The sequence below is a fragment of the Hyposmocoma kahamanoa genome, unplaced genomic scaffold (assembly GCF_003589595.1).
Source record: "Hyposmocoma kahamanoa isolate Upper Pololo Valley unplaced genomic scaffold, ASM358959v1 224, whole genome shotgun sequence".
Classification (NCBI taxonomy): Eukaryota; Metazoa; Arthropoda; class Insecta; order Lepidoptera; family Cosmopterigidae; genus Hyposmocoma; species Hyposmocoma kahamanoa.
This window is the reverse complement of record NW_020653743.1, coordinates 1,737,371-1,758,115: the sequence shown is the minus strand read 5'-3', so window position 1 is coordinate 1,758,115 and position 20,745 is coordinate 1,737,371. Positions and strand designations below refer to the sequence as shown.

The following is a 20,745-nucleotide window of genomic DNA, read 5'->3' as shown; positions in this document are numbered from 1 at the left end:
ACGTAGTGTAAGCGCGTTTGTGCATTGCATCCGAATCGTATTCCTTCTGAATCCAAGACTATATAAATCTAGAAAATATAGACTCACTTCGAATGTCGCTTGTGCATTAAGTCCAATTCGAATTCGAGAATATACGAATATCGCTTGTACACCTGGGAATAAAATGACCCCTTTGACATTTCGGACCGTCATTTCTCGAATTCTGAACTGGGGGGATCCGTCTGAAACAATTACTGTCAAATAAGTAATATTCGACAAAATTAAAAGACAAGTGTCCAGTATGAAGCTTCATTCGCATCACGCGTCTTTTCATTTGGTCAAGTATTGCTTATTTGGCAATAATTGTTTCGGACGGATGTCGGACCGTCGTAGACCGATACGAATACGACGTAGTGCGTAAACGCTGTAAGTGTAACGTGTGAGATAGAGTTGCATGTATTGATTCTGCCATCCCAGCTGCCTTTACATAACCAGTGGACTAGACGTTGTTCGAAGTATTTCCAAGAATCGTTACGCTGCCACATTCAAATACCGTAGGGCATTAGAACGCGATTATTTGGTAGAAAGAGTGGCAACACCAAATGGCAACATTTAACCGAAAAAAAACATCAATGTCACCAAACTGTTTGTGACCTGACACCTTGGATGGCACTTTACCACTTTGCGATAATGGAGTACGAATACGTGGCAATAAAACTGCCTGCCGGAGACTCGCTTATGTTTTGTAAGTCTAAGGTTAAGGCACTTACATTTTTCCACGTAATTTATATCGCACGCAAGGTACACAACTGTGGAATATTCAAATTCAAATTCAAATTCAAAATTCTCATTTAATCAATTAAATTAAATCGTGGTTATGCGAGCAAGATTGTCGTAAAAAGTGAAGAATTGTGAAGAACAGTGAATTTACCCTCTAGAATTTGGTAATAATGAAAATCTTTCATTCCTTGTATTATTGTTTTCTGGTCACTGACTTTTCACCGCGAAAAGTCCTTACGACGTCTCTGGCAACTTCTGGAATGGCGCCAAAACGCTCCGCAGTCAAATGAAGAATCGAAAGTTTTGCGTACGTTACATAGATTGTACTAGTAGGTAGTTTTCAATTCAATCGACTTTGCACTTTATTATCAACCTCTTAAAACTCTAAATTCTAACTTTTTACTACCGTTTTACTGTATTGAACTATAATCCAAAGGTGTTTAAATATTTAATTCTTGAATTTATATTCGTATGTATATAAATGGTTTTAAAAAATTGTGCTTTTTTTCGTATTTCAAATAATCGTACCATCAGCCACACATAAAGCTACACAAATTACATTATTAAATTGCAAATTTGACCGTTACGTAAATAACTTAAGATATAATTTCCAATTAAGAGCGTTTGCATTCAAATGTCATTTTATCTCTAGGTTGTATACAGTGCAAAACGCGCTAATAGTGTCATACAGAGTGCTCTGAAATTACGTACCCGATATTTTTAAAGCCAGTTCCACACGCGCATCTTTATAATCGCTTTGAAGTAAGTTGAATTCGCAAATAATCTGTGAAGTTTTATAAACAAGTTTAATTACCTACTTCGCCGGTTGACATCACTTTGCGTTTATAGAATATTGTTGTGATTGATAAGGAATATTTTTTGAACTGAAAGTATAAAGATGCTACAAAATTTACATCTTTAAAAAAAGAGGTTCCGAGTGTGTATGCCTTGACAAACTTAATGTTTTTTTTTTCCATTCGACTTTACGTTTGAATTACTTTATTGTATAATTATAAACTATTTGCGATAAAAAATATGATAAGCACTTAAATTTAAAGAATCTCAACGTTACGAAAATTGCCTTAAAAGAAAATTTATATACTTATTGGATATTGGTACCACAACCAAACCAATATTGTAAGGTGGGCAAACAAATGTTAAGAACCGTATTCTTCGGAATGCGGAGTGAGGCAACGTCACGTGTCCTAAATTGTTTAATTTGTATCACAATGCACTGATCGGTGAACTCAGCGGCTCACATGTGGGCTGCTTTGTTGATGGAATTTGTTTAAACAATATTAGGTATGGCGATGGCATGGTGCTGCTGGCGCCATCGGTCAGCGCACTAAGAAAGCCAATTAAAGTGTGTGAATTGTATGCAGCTTCTCATGGCCTGGTATATAATGTCAATAAGTCTGAGTATATGATCTTTACAGCCGCAGGTAAGCATAGTCTTACGTGTGAACTTCCTGTTCTACACAATGGTTCACCGTTGAAAAGGGTTAGCTACTTTATATACCTGGGACACTATGTTGCCGACGGCCACACTATAGGTGACAGCGAACATGCTCGCCCGCAGGTTCGTCAGATGTTCGGATGCAGTGAAGACAACGCTCTTTAGAACGTACTGCACACCACTGTACGCTGGCGCCTTGTGGGCAGTTTCATGGCTGTCGTCCGTAAAAAGTGGGCGTCGCTACTGAACAGAATACGTGTCAGCCTCAATAGCCTCCACTTGACAATTGGTGGAAGGATTGATTGATTGACGCCCAGTGATGCGGCAGTTACGACACAAAGTTTGTACACACTACAAACTCTCTTATAGAATTTAAGTACTAACATAGTTTTAAGGCTGTGCCTACCAACATTAATTGGATCAAGACAACTGTCTTCATGAAATAAATAAATAAAATTACGCCAGAGAGTCAAAAATTACGAAAAATGTAAGAAGATGGAACACTGGAAAGTTTAGAGACACAAAACTTTTGAATATTGCAAGATAATACATGCTTTTTAAAACAATTTTATTTCAAAAAAGAATATTTTTTTCGTAATAAAAAAAGAATTAGTATTACTATGCACAAAAAGTAAGATTTATTTAAATATCTATATACAGAATGACACCGAATTCTCCCGTGATGCGACCGCAATACCGCAGTTGGAGCAACCAGCTGTAAGATTAAATTTAGTTAACAAAACCATAAACAAAACCGATAGTTTCATATAAAAAATGTAAATATACACTGTATAAGGGAGACACCACACATCGACACGGGATTGCATTAAGCCGGTCATAAAAATATTTGTGTGAGTAAATCTATGACCTCAGTGGCCCAACGGTTTGATTGCGCGCTGGATGATGAGTAGGTCTCGGGTTCGATTCCCAGTAGGACTACGAGTAATGTTGGAAACGATCTTTTCTAAATTGGTTCTTGTGGGTGTTCTGGGAAGTGCATTCTGTTGCTCTGGTACTCGTATCCCTAGTTCGAGACCAGTAGCTCTACCACGACTTTACTGCGACTGTTGTCGCCAGCGACCGCGTAAATTACTTCACAATTATGTATGGGAGTACAGTGCCTCTAGCGGTCATAAGAAGAAACAACATTTTGTATACAAACATTTTAGGCTCACCTCACACTGACGCTGAGTCGAAGCGTCCCGTCGCGTCCTGTTTTTCAACTACATACATTAGTGCGCCCGGATCACAGTGTGGTTTGACGCCTCACTGCGCTCGACGCGCGTCGACACCCGTTTCCACATTTGCATAACACAAATTTGTACCTTAATAATGGGAAAATAGAGATGAATATACTATAGGCGAAAAACATGACGCGTCGCGACGTTTCGACTCTGTGGCAGTGTGAGTTGAGTCTTAGGCAGTCGTTAGCGATAACTGTCACTGTAATCTCATGGTAGAGGCACTTGTAATACGTGCGATTGTTTATAATAAGAGCGAAAAACACTTCGTGCGTTTTGTCTGCGGTCCGAGTCTTTTTCTGGCCGGCAAAGCTCATCCCGAGTTGATAAGTGTGGCTATACCCTAATTCGTAATAAAAAAGTCATTAGGTTACCATAGTTTTTTATTATCATGTCAATAAATATTAAACGCTTACTAGTTTAGTTAGTGTGTTGTGGACTTAAACAAAGTTTAAAGTTACGTAGTTAGTTATAGTACAAGTATTTTCATATCCATTAAAGCTGTAAAGAAGATTACTACATGGCGTTCATAAAGGCACAGTTCAACTCCTCTTCTCATTAAAATATAGAAAATTGCATGGAGGCTGACTATGTTTCCTATTAGGACAGCTTTTGTTCTGTGGCTCGAGAAGCGTCTATCTTTCTATTTGTCGGAAGTTTCTGCGAGCTGAACAATATAACTAAGAAATCACATACGTGGCTATGATAAACCACTACGGTACCTAGCACAAACACCTAGATCCGGGACAATAAAGTTAGTTTGCTTTAATTATAAAGACTCGAACAATGCGACCACGGGATTCCGACACATCGCCCTTCTAACTGAGCTACAGGTCGAGATAATCGACGAAATTCTTCTATGTGTATAATATGTAGTAAAGTTAGTTTTTCAACATTGATCCCGCCGGGGATTGAACACGGGACCTCAGAGATGGCGATACCATGAAACCAAGTGTGCAAGCTACTCGACAACGGAGGTCATCAAGATTACATAATATATTAGTCACTGTTGTTTTATTTTTCTGAGTTTATGAAGTAAAATGCTTTATGTAGTTTTTATATATACATGTGCCGCATTTGTTCCGTTTTTGGCATCACTGATCAATAAACACGTTGGCAGTAATGTCGATGGTTTTATAAAGAAAATGTAAATAGTAATAACATCATTATATTATCAGATTATATATAAGGTTATCTTTTTTATATGCGCAGAATGATACCGAATACTCCCGCGAGGCGACCGCCGTCCCACAGCTGGAAAAGCCTTTTGTAAGGAAGTAAATACGGAACAAACTGGCATTAGATTCATAATCAGACATTTGAAATATTATAGCGTACTGTCCAATGATCTTGTACGCTATATAAGATCATTGGTACTGTCATAGTGTAATTATGTACCAGTGGATTAGAATTAACAGATACATTTACAGAGGGCGCTTCTCACAAGGCGACATAAAGTTCTCACGAGATCACACATGATTGTCGCACTGGCGCAGAATCACATACTGTGTTTTTTTTTTGTTTAAATGGGACAGTATGGTGAAATCCGAAAGGATAGAAGATACATAGAAACTGTGTTAGGAACCATTACTAAGTCTTTTTATGGAAACAATTTTAGCATAGTAATTTTTTTGGTCAAGCGTGAGTTGTCCATAAAAATGAAAAAAAACTAAACAAATCGGGACAACAGAAGTTGGTTAAATTGTTTTGACAAAAAAAGACTTAATTGTACCTTAGATAGTTTCCTTGCATGTTCTTTGGTTTCGGATTTCCCCATACTGTCCCATTTAAAATAAAACGCTGTATAATAAGATAACAAGGGCTATTCCCGCCTGTTCGGCGCGTAATTGCCTGTTTTTCACTAGGAGCGTTGGGTTGTTACATTGTTATTTTAGTTATACACTAATTTGAAAAAAAAATCTTATATTGTGACGAACGCATATTATCTTAGGTTTCAGATGAAAACCAGAGCTGAAGCTCTGCCCAGCTTAAAGCTGAGCTTTGTAACCTTTTCGGCTAATGTCGTGTACTTTAGTTTTTAATCTATTAGGTATCTTATTTTTTTTGTTCTTTTAATAGATCTTGCGTTAGTTATTATATTCTAATATTATTTGTGAACAGCCGAATAAATGTTTCTTTTTTTCTTCTTTCTTTCTTTCTTTCTATATATTACATTGACTTACAATTATATGGACGTCGGGTCCGCGCTAAAAAGTGTCCGCACTTCTAAGGCGCTAAAATCGTATACAGAGCGCCAAACTCCGCTTTAGTCTTCATTTGTTCTACTGACAGCGCGATACTGCGATGACATTACAATTTAAATTTCGAATAGGTTGACTTGGGACATTTTTTTAGTGGTTTTTGTATTAGACCCGTCGTCCATTTATTTGTAAGTCAATGATATATTATTATTATTGGAATAATCTTTGTTGTGCAGTATGTACTGATATTTCTATACCAACATCGTGGATTGGTATCCCGTTTATGGGAGTATGATTATAAAATAGAAATGAATAGCTGAACAATTCTGAATTTGATGCAATCATGTCAAACTACCACAAACAAGAATAAACACGTCTCCTTTTTGATGTCATGTTTTTAAATACTGAGCGAATGTTTTAATTCTTTGTGTAGGTACAAGAAAATGGAGGAAAGAAGATTTAATGTTAAATACCTTAAGTTTATCTTAGAACTAGAGAAATGGTATATAAACATTTAACGCTCTAATATTTCCAATGTCTGCATCGAACATTGCATTTAACTGTAAATATTATCATCTTGTAAACGTATTTCAACCCCATTAGGCCGCCATGTTATTTTTATTTATATCGCCAAGATGTTTTTTTCTACCATGATATTTTTTGTGAAAACACTGCAGTAGCATGTTTATTATTATTGATAAAAACGTCGAACAACATAAAGAAAAATTCCTTCGATCTGAATTTGAACCAACGTCTGTTGTCACAGCTCTTCAATGGCGCTACAGGCTAAATTCGATGTATCAATAATAATACATAAATACAAGATGACAAATTACATTCTACTGGGCATGCTTTGTTATTTTTTATTGTGCTAATTTTAACCTAAACAATTTTTTTATAAAAAACCGACTTCAAAAATTTCTGGAAGTGAAACACATAGAGAGCGGGTGCGGGTCGTGCGCGGGTCGGGTCCGGATCGCGGCGCGTCTTTATATGGACGACAACACACCGAGCGTGGGCTCGAGACGGGCGCACGGAATTAGATGCGCCCGACCCGAAACGTGCACGACCCGCACCCGCTCTCTGTGTGTTTCACACTTTATTGAAATTAACGGAAAGGTAAATAGAGCCCCTTTCTAACAAAAAAAGAATAAATGTCGGAGAAAACAAAAAAATACAGTCGAATTGAAAACCTCCTCCTTTTTTTGAAGTCGGTTAAAAAGTGTATTTTATTATAAAACAATAATTTTAAAGCACCATGTCTCTATTACCCAGTAATTGCATGCTTTTAACAAACAATATCACATTCTCAACTATTTAGTGTTAAAGTGTAAAAAAACCTTGCTTCAACACAACCTGTAGTTATTTTACAGAACGCCATTGTTACATAAGGCATGCCATTATGTCCAGGGTTATAAAAATCATCCGTTAGGTTATTGAGGCTAGCCCAAAATGGTTAAGCTTCCAAAACATGTCGCCGAAATAAAAATAGAAAAGAGAAATAGAGAATGTTCAAATGTGTCCGAGTTTCCTAAAAAGGACATTCATAATAAAATATAGAAGAGTCATTAGTAAATTTTCCGTTAATTGAGATATATTTATTTTTACAGTTTTTGAAGTATATTTCTCGTTAGAACAAAATTTAACAGTCTATGTGGCCGAACGATTACCATGCTGGTTTGTCACGCATAGGACCTGGGTTCGATTGGCTGGGAGAAATATTTGTATGGCCTACATTTATTCTTCGCGTGAGTTTGGGTGTAATTTGTGGTTGTCTGTGGTGTCCACGGCACCCGCGATACAGGGTTTACCTGGTGCTGGTGCAAAATAGCGCAAGAAGAGCCAAATCATAGACGCTAACCAAAAACAATATAGTTCACCTTTTTGTTATTTTTACAGACTTTTAGATATTAAATCAAATCTGTATGTAACACACCTCATAGATTTATGTTGTTTTGGTTAAAGGAGTTGATTCTTTCAGTGCTTGTTTAGACTGATTTTGTTCTAAAGACAAAAATATATTTAAAAAACTGCAAATTTATTATTTCTAACAACAATTTTTGTACCTAGACTCTTCCTGCTCAAATTCATTCAACAGTTTTATCATTCATAAATATTTTTCAAAAATCCGTCTTTGATTCCTGTATCCTATTTTCATATTGGTTTCCAGGAGGACCTGGAGAGCAAGCCCGTGCTGCCGGGCGAGAAGGAGATCGACTTGAACAAGATCTTTACGCCAGCACCTGATGCTGAAGAGCATCTCATAAAGAAAGATCGCAAGTTTGGTAAGTTTGAAATTACAATTGTTAGAAGTAATATTTCATCATTATGTGTACATTAAGATCATTGATGGTTTTTATTTTAATAAAACGGATTATTTTACATGACGTTATAAATACAGCTACTAATTTTTTATATTATATCCATAATATTAACATTAGAACTAAGTCCAAACTCATGGTACATCGATTTCGTTTAACTAAGATAAATAACTCTTTTATGGGGATCCGTATACGTTTTAATCTTAGGAGGAGCATATATTAGGGGTTAAAGTATGAAATTGCCGTTTTATTGCAATAGGTTCTTTGAATTTTCACAGAATCTTCATGGTTTGAGGTTTTCGAATGAAACTTTTTTCAAATGGTTTCTGTGATTGTTTTTTTTTTTAAATTTGAAACATTTGAATATCGACTTTCAATTGTTTTTGTTATTCAATTTAGACAAGAAAGATGGATACTGAGAAAATTCGAGTGATTTTTGAATACGAGTTCCGACGCGGAACTAACGCGGCAGAAACAGCCCGCAATATCAATGCTGCGTTTGGAGAGGGGTCTACTAATGAACGCACCGTGCGATTTTGGTTTAAACGCTTTCGTGATGGAAATTTCGACTTAAAGAACGAGCCACGAGGAAGACCGCCCACACAGGTGAATAACGATGAATTAAGAGAGATAGTGGAAGCCGATCCTAGTCAAACTACCCAGGAATTAGCGGCATGGTTTAACGTTACCTTACCCACAATATTGACTCAATTGCGTCAAATCAATAAAATAAAAAAATACGAAAAATGGGTGCCTCATGATTTGACTGATCTGCAGAAAGAAACGCGTGTTGATACTTGTGTTGCCTTGTTGAACCGGTACAGAAATGAAGGAATATTGGATCGAATTGTAACATGTGATGAAAAGTGGATTCTTTATGATAACCGGAAAAGAAAAATGCAATGGCTGACCCCAGGTCAAATGCCACAACAGTGTCCTAAAGCAAAACTTACCAATAAAAAGGTAATGGTAACTGTTTGGTGGTCTCAGCATGGTGTTATTCACTATAGTTTTCTCCGATCTGGTCAAGCAATAACGACAGATGTCTATTGTGCCGAACTCCGAACCATGTTGACAAAACTAGCAGTAAAACAGCCCCGACTCATGAATCGATCTTCACCATTATTGCTCCACGACAACGCGAGACCTCACACAGCACGAGAAACCATTTTGACCCTTCAGGAACTGCAGTTAGAAACCATTCGTCATCCTCCGTATTCACCAGACCTTGCTCCAACGGACTACCATTTTTTTCGTGATTTGGACAATTATCTACGTGACAAGAAGTTTTCTTCCCAGGAGGCAGTACAAAATGCTTTCACACAGTTTGTGCAGTCTAGATCGTCGGAGTTCTATCGCAAAGGCATTAATAACCTTCCCATTAGATGGCAGCAATGTATAGATAATAATGGCAACTATTTTGATTAAATAAATTTGTTAAAAATTTAAAAAATAAACAATTTAGATTTTCAGTACAAATCGGTAATTTCATACTTTAACCCCTATTATTAAAAATATCATTTTCTAGGTTTAAAAAAGTATTTTGATTGAAAAGTCATATTACAAAATTATAGACTACGACGAATACAACGTGATCTAGATTCTACACAAATATGATTCAAAATGTATTCTGTAGCATTTAAGTTTATTTGAAAAGAGCAATCCCTAGAGTTTTTTGCTCGTTCTTCTCGGGGAAGTCGGCACTGTGAACGAGCAGTAACTTAAAAACATGACATTTTAAAGTGCAAGAATTTTACTTATGGAAAAAATGATTATTTTTGTCTTTGACTTTTTTTTTCAAACAAAGCAACGTTTCTTATGACTACGGCTGACTGATATGGGAAAATAATCAACCAGTAATGTTAATATTAATGCAAACCTCCCTAATCTGAACCATAGTTACAAAAATAATTGATTCTAATATGAAAGATTTATCACCCAGTTAGTACCTTTATAGCTACCAGTTCTGGCGAGAGATGTCGCTATTCACTGTATTAATTAAATTTTTATTGAATTGATATTCAATTTTTTTTTGTGAAATACTCCACTAATTTGTTATAATTATTAATACAAAGATCGAACACTCAGAAAAAATTCCTCCGATCCGATCCGATCCGATCTTTCATAGATTTCTCATAGATGGCGCTACGACTAAAAAGCCGTTGAAAAACGGCACGGTATGCAAGAAGACGTCGGTTCGAATCCGACCGGATCGAAGGAATTTTTTCTGAGTGTTCGATCTTTGTATTAATAATTATAATCTAATTACCTTATTTTTGTATTTTACCAAAAACACAATGGAATGCATTCTTTACTAAATAAAACATTAAGGAAATACTATAAATTTAATACTAATGTCACTTGGGACATTTTATCAGCAGGGTAATATGTGGTAGCTAAGATTCAAGTAGTAATGCGAGCATCACTGCGTTCCAGTTTTCAAGGGTGGAATTACAGACACACTTACTGGCATACAGGAACTTGTCAATTTACGTCTCGGGGTGACGGGCGCAATGGCAGTGCCTATCAGATCTTTACAATTTATAGTTCTGAGTTGCACTTGCAACTGCTGTATACGTCCGACACTTGGTATCGTAAACAACACAGCTGTGAGCCTCGAATATCGCTTGTACGCCTAGAGATAAAATTATTCCTGTGACATTTCGGACCATAATTTCTCAAATTCGGAACTGATACGAATTGGAAAGAGTGCGTAAAGGCTCCGGGTGGTTAATTTTCCCGCTCACTGGATTCGTGGAGTTGCAAAGTAATTTACTCCATTTTTACAACTACTACTGTTTTAAAACTAATTTCATGCACAAAAGTATCTATGTAATGGCGTCAAAAACTTACAATAATTTACCGAAAGTATTGAGATCTGAAAAACCTTATATTATTTAAAAAACAATTAAACAACTAATTGACTAATAAAATTTACTATAAAGTGTTCGAATTTTTAACCGACTTCAAAAAAGGAGGAGGTTCTCAATTCGACTGTGTGTTCTTTTTTTTTGTGTGTATGTTACGCGATAACTCCGGTATTTGTGAACCGATTTTCATGATTCTTTTTTTTGTTAGAAAGGGGGTACTTCCATAGTGGTCCCATTTCATTTTGAAGAAAATCATCCACCTCGGAGGGTGGCTGTTCAGGCATGAAGATTCATTTTTATAAATAGCGCCTAACTTTAATTTAGGAGCAATTACTTTAATGGTTGATTTTGCTATTTCTCCAATTCAAGGCGTTTTTCTCTCAATATATTTTGTGTAGTGAGCACGTATTTTTATTATCTCCAGTGTCAAGTCCTGTATAGGGGCGAATTAGGGGATATTTCAATAAAACTTAGCAAATAGACGTAATTCCACGTACTGTTGAGGTCGGTTTTTTTAGTCTGTACTGAGATTATTAAATAACAAATCCCTAACTTCATTATCAGGTTTTTGATATTTATATTTCTTTTTTGACGTTACTAGTTTTATTATTTTGACTTTTATTAGATTAAAAATATTTTAATTGAAATTGACTCATATAACTATCATTGCGCCTAAACTGCTGACCGACTTAGTAAATCCATGTGTGCACGCTCATGTGATATTAGAAAAAAATAACATGTTATATCAGGTTTAGTCTGTTAAAGTGCATGCGAATAAATGTATAATTAATAACACTTTCAATACGTATGTATGCCTAATGTTTGGCCGGACACAGTGGAACGCTACTTATTTTGTACATGTCAACTTTCAAATAACTCGTGTTTGCACAAATAAATGAATTATGAATTTAATTCCAGAGAAGACATTCGCGTCATCGGCATTCTACGTGCCCGGAGTGCACCCAACGGTCAAGGAGCAAATGGACTTAGCGCGAGCCATCTCTAAGTCCCTCAGTGACTCCAGCAACCACATGAGCAAGGGTCAAAACATGTTCGTGAAGAGGAAGAAACGGTCCGTCAAATGGGTGCATGAAGGACAAGGTAAATGGAGAAATTCATACAGATTCTGGTTTCAGACCGTTTTGATGTAAGAAGTAGGTTTTCTCGTCACTTATAACCGCAATTGAAGCCGCGGTAGTCTAATAGTTTGATCTACCGTCTCTAAAGCAGAGGCCGTGGGTTAGAATCCGGACTCGCATATATGACTTTTCCGGAATTTAATTTAATTTGAAATTAATCTTAAACCACGTTGCACGTCGAAGAAGGGTCACAATCCTTTGAAAACGTGAGAAGTCGCCAACCCGCATTGGGCCAGTGTTGCGATGGCGGACTATTGCCTAAACAGTTGACTGTTGACTAGGAATTAGTAGAGGCGAAGCTTGAACACCGCCGTAAAGTTGCCTTCTAACCGGTATATTACAGGATATATCGCGGAGAGTGTGCGATGAAATTACACGATTTAACTCCGCCTTCCCCTTTCCATCACCGGGGGACTAGGCGTAGGCTTGGGTTCCACCCCTATGTTGTGGATATTCCAAAGATTCGCATAAAGCGTTTCCACATTTATATTAATTTATATTTATACGGCTATGGAGTGGAATTCCCTGCCTGCAGACTTGTTCCCTAAACGTAACTTGGACCTTTTGAAGACGAGAGTGAATAGGCATTATTTAGGCGTGCATGCTTCATCGTCGACATCATCGTCACTTTCCATCAGGTGAGATGGAGGTCAAATGCACAGTTACATTTAAAAAAAAAGAAAACGCTCGCCTGAAAGGAGTGCCCCGTATCTTCGACGTGTGTTTTGATTATAGTGAACCTCTTTCAACTTCTTGGTTATGCTGGAAGGGCACTATAAGCTGTGCTTGTACAGGGACCTTCGAAAATCAGCTCGTGTTCAGGGTTGTCACAGATCGTAGCAGTGGTACGTAAAATAGGTTGATGATGATGAACATAACCGTAAGATAGAATCATCCCGAAATTCAGGTGTAGCAAAAAGTAATTTACTAGACTCCCAAGAAATCTACGATCAACCTTTGATATGTTGCAACTGCGTCATGCAAGACTGACAAACGCAGGCTGATGCTCATAAATCTAAAATATCTAATAATAATCATGTCTGACAGGAATGTCTGTTCGCAACTCTGGCTCTGAACCAAGCTGTCAATGCGATAATTGTGGCGGACAGAAATTTACGATGCTTTATTAATTAAACTTGTAAAACATATTGACACTCTTAGAATAATAACGCATAGAACGATAGTTTCATATCAAACGAACTGTCACAAGTGAGGCAAAAATCAAATTCATGTAGGCTAGTTTTAGTAGTAGGTTAATTTTCGGTTTTAGTGAATATTTATATGAAAATACAAGTTGAAACGCGTTACTTCCTTGTGGAATGTGATGTTAGTATCTATTTTATGTTTGTCTGACGTATTTTTACACTCATTTACTGCACATTTCGTCATTTTTAGCTAAAATTCTTGATCTATTCGCGATGCAAGTTGACCTTGAGCACTGAAGGCCCGCCCGCTCGTGTAGGCCCATTGGGCGCGCTTCCATTTGCCTCACTTAGCGTGTGCGGACTAGGTTTCTATGCGTTATTATTCTAAGGATACACACTGACAACTTACACGGTGTGAAAATACGATTCTTAAAAATTTTCACGCTACAAAAAAACACAAACTTAACCTCGAAATATTGTCAAAAAAATTGTTATGTTGTGATCAACCGTACCGCAAGAGAAAAGTAGATATTTTTTAAATTATCTTTTAACATTATTTTCTCGGTTTCGAGTTTTTGTCACAACTAACGGCAGCAATATTGTAATCATGTTATGTACATTTTCAAAAATTACCCTGGTAAAGTAGAGCGACATGATAAACATAAATATTATCAAACATAAGAAACATAAACATAAGAAACTTATGTCAACATATGGGACAGATTAGCTTTCAATAACACCTCCCCTAATGGCAACTTCGTATTCGAGTTCCGCTTTTTGGAGTGAAGGAAACTAGATCGGAAAGTTTGATTTTGTCGTTATACGACACGAGTGCGGCGTCAGTGTGGCCGCCACTGATCGCCTCACCTGCCCGGTGCTGCCACCCATTTGTGCGGCGACGTAGCGGAGTTTCTCTGGCTTCTTGCTTTTACAATGCGGCCACCTATTTTTCGCGTCGCCACCGCGTCGCTGTCGCGGTCAGTGTCTGCGGCCCCGGCCTAAAGGTAGACGATTAGAGACTGCTTCGCTACCGCATCTCGTTTGTAACCGCTCTAATAGTAACTAAGACCACCACAGTGCAAATGAACTCGTATAGTAATAAAAAAAAGAGCCACTGGTAAAATGTAACATGTAAACACTTATGTAAACATCCATAAATTCAATAATAAAATCATATTACAATTCATACAACGACATCTCTTGTCAACTTCTGGTAGCTGTTGCATGAATAAAAACTTTCGTAGTTTCTCACAGGTGGCGCTACGGTAAAAAACCGTTAAAACCAAAATACAAGATCTGTGATAAACGAATAGAGAAATTCATGCGGTTGACTCGATCTGTTCGAATTTTTCTTTGTGTTCGATAATTATAACAAAATTATGTCTCTACAGTTTAAAGGTTTAGGTAAATAAATAAAAGTAAACAAACGTCAGCTGTCACTCGGTTAACTTAGAGTTTCATACGTCGTATTCTATCACTATTGTACTTTGTAATTTGTTCGCAAGTTATTATTATATATATTGTCTTATTTTATTGTACTAACACTTAGCTTTCGTAAGAGTTTTTCAATTTGTTACTAACACTTTTGTATGGACCACCTAAGTCTGAAATAAAATTATTTTATTTTTATTTTTTTATTTTATTGTCATCTTTTTAGAGGCTGGATTTTAGGTTGTTTATCTTAGGAAAGTTGTGACACGTGTTATTAAACATCTTTATGTAAATATTATATTTACATTATATATTTAGTACTATTTTAAATAGGTACTTCTAAATGTTGTATATTATCTGAACATATCACCATATACTCAGAAAGATTTTTAAAAAGTGCATTGTAATTTTACAATAAATAAACAGGTAATGCCTCATAAAATACTTCATTACAGTTTGATTACATAATGTTAGTTACCAAAACCTGTGTAGTATAGTTTAAAATAAAAATTGGACTATTAAATTAAATACAAACTCACCTATGCCTTAAAGTAAATGTATGTATTCTTCTTTAATTCCAGGACGGAATATATCCAACAACTGTTCAACGCCGACCCCAGTGGCAGTTCATGACACGCCGTACCGTCCGCCATCCAGCCTTCGCAACCAGAAAACCTATCCAAAATCAGCACTCAAGCATAGCCCTAACTATATTCCCAGAATGGAGCCCTTCCCACTATCGCCTCCTACCATTTCCTTATCTAACTTAGAAATACCGGTACCACTTGCTCCTACAAAACTGAATGATGTCTACGCTGCCCCTGTTAGTCCGCGGCTGCCGCTAGTAAATGGACCGAATTTCAACGTGGCGCCCCGAGGTTGGGGTGAGATGAAGGCTTACTACCGACCGGTGTCCCTAGATGGCGTTGGCAAAGTCCCGGTGTCATTTACCGACTATTAAATTCGTTATTTTTAAATTTTATAAGATTTGTTTCGAAATAATTTATTTTTTAAATAACGGATCATTATTTTAAGTATAAAATTGTAATTTTGAGTTGTTCATTGATGTTATGATAAATAAAAAATGTAACTAACGAAAAAAAATGAAATTGACGAACAACTTAAAAATAAATTTAAGGATAGGCTTTTTGTAATAAAATTGTAATTAGTTTTAATTTATTTGTAAGTCAATGGTTTTAAATGTTATACTTTACCCTATGACAACTAATGTGGTGTTGGGTCAAAAAATCATACTTTTCAAAATGGAAATTTTTATTTTTCAGGAATACATTTTTTTTAATACTTTTTCGCATTTGACAGTGAAACCTGTTAAAAAAATTAAAAATAACGGAAGTCTAATATGAGAATTTGTGAAAATAAGCCAAGCAGGGTTTAGAAAATTACATTTAGCAATGTTTATACAATAATACATAAAGTAAACAAAACATTAAACGTAGAACACAATATGTGTATTCAAATTATATTTTTCCAATTTTTTTCTGGAAAATACCCAACACTAATCTAGTGCGATGTTCAAAATTGAAAATTAACATAATATAATGTGTTTTTTTATTCTCTTTTTGTCGAAAATTACTTGAAATTAACGAGTCTTAAATTTATAAAAAAAATTATTTAGGATTGACCACAAATTCACAATAAAATTTTCGATAACTCTCACGTAAGTTGTTGTAAGTCAAATACCATTTCGTGCTTTTTAATTTACATAAATATATTATACTTTTTAATTTATAAGTATTATAGGTTCCATGTTAGGAAGTAAACATAACACTAAGTGATTTCTTTACTTTCAAATATGGAACCTATAATATGCATAAAAAAAGTATATATTTGACTTAAAAAGTAAAAAATTGTATTTTGACTTACAACAACTTACGTGGAAGGTATCGATTTTAGGTTACATATTTTTAGTAAACATTTTGCTATACAGGGCTTGTAAACTACTAAAAAACCTCACAGGACTATATTACTAACATCACAAACAACAACTTTTGTTATATTATAATTATTATTATTCATCAGATTTTACTTTCATATAAAAGTAAATATCTATGTTTAAATAGATCGCTCTAAAATAAAAATAAAAACTTAGAAATGGTATGGTCAAGGAGAATGCTTGCAAGTTGAACTTGAACTTAGGTACTACTTTAATACAGAACTAAAAAGTGTCATACTGTCGTGTGTATACTTATTATGTTTTGTAATGAAATTTAAAAAAGGTTTTTTTTTATTAAAAAAAACCAAATTCAAAAGTTTGCGGAATTACATCTATTTGCCAAGTTTTATTGAAATCGGTCGGTCAGATTCATCCCCTAGTTTGCCACCCTTAGAGGTGGAATATTTTCTCATATTTAAATGGGACCATTACTGAGGTACGCTCTTTCCAACAAAAAATCATCATCGAAATGGGTTTACAATTGCAAATGAGTAACCGTGAATTGAGAACCTCCTCCTTACTTGAAGTCTGTCATAAGGTCATTGAACTAAAGTCGTAGTTTAGGACGTTAGTAATATGGTCCTGCGAAGTTGTTGTACTTTACAAACAACCCTGTATTGTATTTATTTTTACACATGTCCACGAATTAATAATTTAGTTAGTAAACCAGTCATATTTATTTATATGTTTTATATTCTATTTGTTGTAAAATGTTAATAATATTTTATATTTGTTTAGGGATAAGGAAGAAAATACTCAGTATATTTATTTCGGTTTTAGTGGTGAATTAGAGAAAAAGATAGATTGTGTTTTAATTTTCTGCATCCACTAGGGCGGACTTAAAGTGTATGAAAATTGACAAGTTAGAACTTTGTTCGCAAGGATGCACAAGTATATTTCGTTCCTCTCCTGACTAAGTGTCATAACTAGAATTTGGCATTTTTTTCGGTACAATATATTTAGCACTACACATTTTGAGTTGTAGCTCGTGTCTAACTTTTCGTATTAATATCTCAAATTTATATATAATCAAATTAAATTATATCTTAGTTATTTATGAACTTTGATCCTGTCTGTTTTTTAACTTTAGTTTATCATGTTATGCACCGCCTGTTAATTATTATGAATAGAGCTCTCCAGTCGACTGGTAGAGAATGCCTAACGGTATCAAGTCCGCCACTCATATATTTGCTTATTATATAATATTCGCATACGAAACTTCTTTTTATATATTTATAAAGATTTTATTTTTATAGATACGCCACTCTTAAATCGACGATGCCAAAGCATTATGCGTTGCGTCATTGTTGCGATGCGTCTGAGCGATGCGTAAGTACTACAATATGAATTAGAACTACATGCCATTATGGCGCGTTGAAACAGCGTATGGCAACGGAACATGTGCGCATCTGACAAGCAGCCAGGAGACCACAGGAGTCGTGCCCGTGTGGCATCACTCTTAGTTAAGTTATATACATATGTATGATACAGCACGTGTTTCCAATTTGTCACCTCAATATATCACTTTTAACACTCCATTATCACGTGACTTATAAAAGTTGGGTAAGACCAGATCGTACGCCATCTTAGTTAAGGCAATGTCAAACAACGGTAGTTAGACAGGAGAGGAGCAATTTAACCAAAGCATTTTTATCGAATGTGTCTCAAAATTTTATAAGAAAGTAAATGATTTTTTAGAATATTGGTAACAGTTTATAAATTGTGTAAATCACTTTTTGTACGTAATTAGTGAGTTAATTTTTTTTTAGGAAAGCTATTTATTTAATGTGACAGTGTTTTGTACGCGAGAATAAATAAAATAAGAAATTTGCTGTTATGCCTTTTTCATTACCACCTCGGAGCGCACGGTGAAAAATACCAGGTAATCTTGTAAGGCTTAATTTACATTGCGGCGGAACGGAATGGAAAGCGACGTCTCGCGCATGCTCCAGAAAGATTTTGGCTCGTATCTAGTTTGTACGTTACGCATTGACCATAAAGTTCATTATGCTATGTATAATATCGTTCCAAAAATTAGCTTCCATTCCGTTCCGCCGTAATATAAATTGAACCTTAGTCGGTCTTAAGCCAAAGAGAGACAAGGACTTTGGTTTCAACGTGAATTCAACTCCGAAATGAAATGCTGTAAAGTATAATATAGTTTATTAATATAAAGATTTCAAGTGTTTTTTTGGTTACTTATGGTAAGCAAATTACACTTGCAATCGTCATATTGATTAAACTCTACTGCTCATTTGTAAATACAATACAATACATTTATATTTTACAACATTGACTTACAAATAAATGGACGACGGGTCTAATACAAAAACCACGAAAAAAATGTCCCAAGTCAACCTATTTAAACGTAGTGACATGTAAAGGAATATGAAAAAGCTAAAACGTTGAATTTAAATTGTAATGTCATCGCAGTACTGTCTAATTTTGCTTGCTTCGCTGTCAGTCGAACAAACGAAGACTAAAGCGTGAATGACGCTCTGTATACGATTTTAACGCCCTATAAGTTCGGACACTTTTTAGCGCGGACCCGACGTCCATATAATTGTAAGTCAATGTTTTACAAGAACTAAACAGGTCACTACGCAGAAGTTTTGGGATACAAATGACACCTAGATCAGAAATTGGACATAGTTATGCAAACTAGACCCATCCCACAAAATGTCACTGTCGAGATATTTAGATTTTTGTAAAAACAGTCTGAAGAAATAAATAGATAATTTATTTGAGACAAAGAACGTGAGTTATGTGTAGCATTGAGAATGATATAGGGAAACTATTATATTATATAGCAATAAATAGAAAACATTATGTATCTTGGTTAACGAGAACCATGTTCTAGTTTTCGCAATGAAAACACTAAAGATCTACAGTACTTCAGTACTGTAGATGTGACATGGATCCATTTAGTATATTTAAAAAAATACATTGTATAAAGTTAAGCAGCAAAGTACTTTTTAGCTGTTAAAAGAAGGACTTTTTTTCTCCGTTTTGGCTTGGTATATTGCCAGGATCTTTTGTAAGCGGGTAATGGACACGTCTGGTGTTCTAGCTAAATACATAACTCAATTTCGCTCGAGGTGTTGTTGGTTCTTGTTTGCAAAACTATGTCCAATTTAGAGAAGTTTGATCTTATTGGGAATCGAACCCTACTGATTGAGCTCATAGCGCTAACCATTGGGCAACTGAGGTCTTCTTATAATAACAGCATGTTGTTGTGCAATCGATTTCCACGTGATGCCGTGATAATATTTCTACGATGCAATAGCTTACGCCACGCGTCTGGTTTTGCCCTTGGTTTTTAAACCTTTCTCCGTCGTTATTTTTGATCGCGATTATATAAGGAGGACTGACACTGAACTATTTAAATTGTCAAAAAATAAAAATCAAATCTGGATCCTCTGCTTGCGAGACGATAGGTCAAAGGACGAAAGGTCCTTAAGGCTGACACGGTGTTAAATTGTGATACAAATAAAAACACTGCTTATACTTCTATATAATATTTACTTATTAAACTTTACCAAATAAGTTTATGTACTAGAAATATATAGTAACAATTATTTATCAAGCTTTAAATAATTGAAATAGTGTTATAGAGTCCATTTCACATAGCAAGGGTACGGTGACGTTTGAGATTTAAAGTTTCTAGAGATGTACCGATGTAACGTTGAATGAAAATGAAAATCGATTTAAATATCCTATTAGGTTTATTTATAACGAAGAGAGAATCGATTTAGAAGTCTCTAAATCGATTTAGGCGACTTTGTTTATTATTTGTCTTACAACTTAACATAATAAAACGGCCTTAATTTATTATGTTACTAAAAAACTACACAACAATCAAGAAAATTAACAACAACCAAACATAAAATCAACAAAAACAGCAACGAAACGCTTGAACAATTACTCCAAAAACGACTCGCATACAAGATGCACACGTATTGACAAGAGGTACAGAATAACCGATTTGATTTATCGATTCTATGGTGTAAATCTCTACGGATAAATATTCTGTTCAACGCATCAAGTAGTTGGGGTGATTTATTTTTATCTTTATCATTTCAATTTTTATTGAATTGATATTAAATAATTTTTTATGTAAAATTACTCCAGTAGTTTGTTATAATTATTAATACAAAGATCGAACAGTCAGAAAAATATCTTTCGATCCGGCCGGATTCGAACCGACGTCTTCTAGCATACCGTACCA

General features: G+C 35.3%; 1 protein-coding gene across 4 annotated transcripts in view; it reads left to right on the top strand.

Annotated features, from left to right (window-relative positions):
* LOC113228176 overlaps positions 1-15,626 on the top strand; it is a 28,902-nt gene extending 13,276 nt beyond the window's left edge. For 2 of the 4 annotated variants that reach the window (XM_026461402.1, XM_026461401.1), the window contains exons 3-7: positions 2,876-2,932; positions 4,669-4,725; positions 7,828-7,942; positions 11,767-11,949; positions 15,145-15,626. In XM_026461402.1, coding sequence (XP_026317187.1) covers positions 2,876-2,932; positions 4,669-4,725; positions 7,828-7,942; positions 11,767-11,949; positions 15,145-15,524 — 792 coding nt within the window. In that variant the 3' untranslated portion in view covers positions 15,525-15,626. The remainder of the gene's footprint in view (positions 1-2,875; positions 2,933-4,668; positions 4,726-7,827; positions 7,943-11,766; positions 11,950-15,144) is intronic. The other 2 variants (XM_026461404.1, XM_026461403.1) reach the window with 1 other exon arrangement.
* The last annotated feature ends 5,119 nt before the right edge of the window (positions 15,627-20,745 follow it).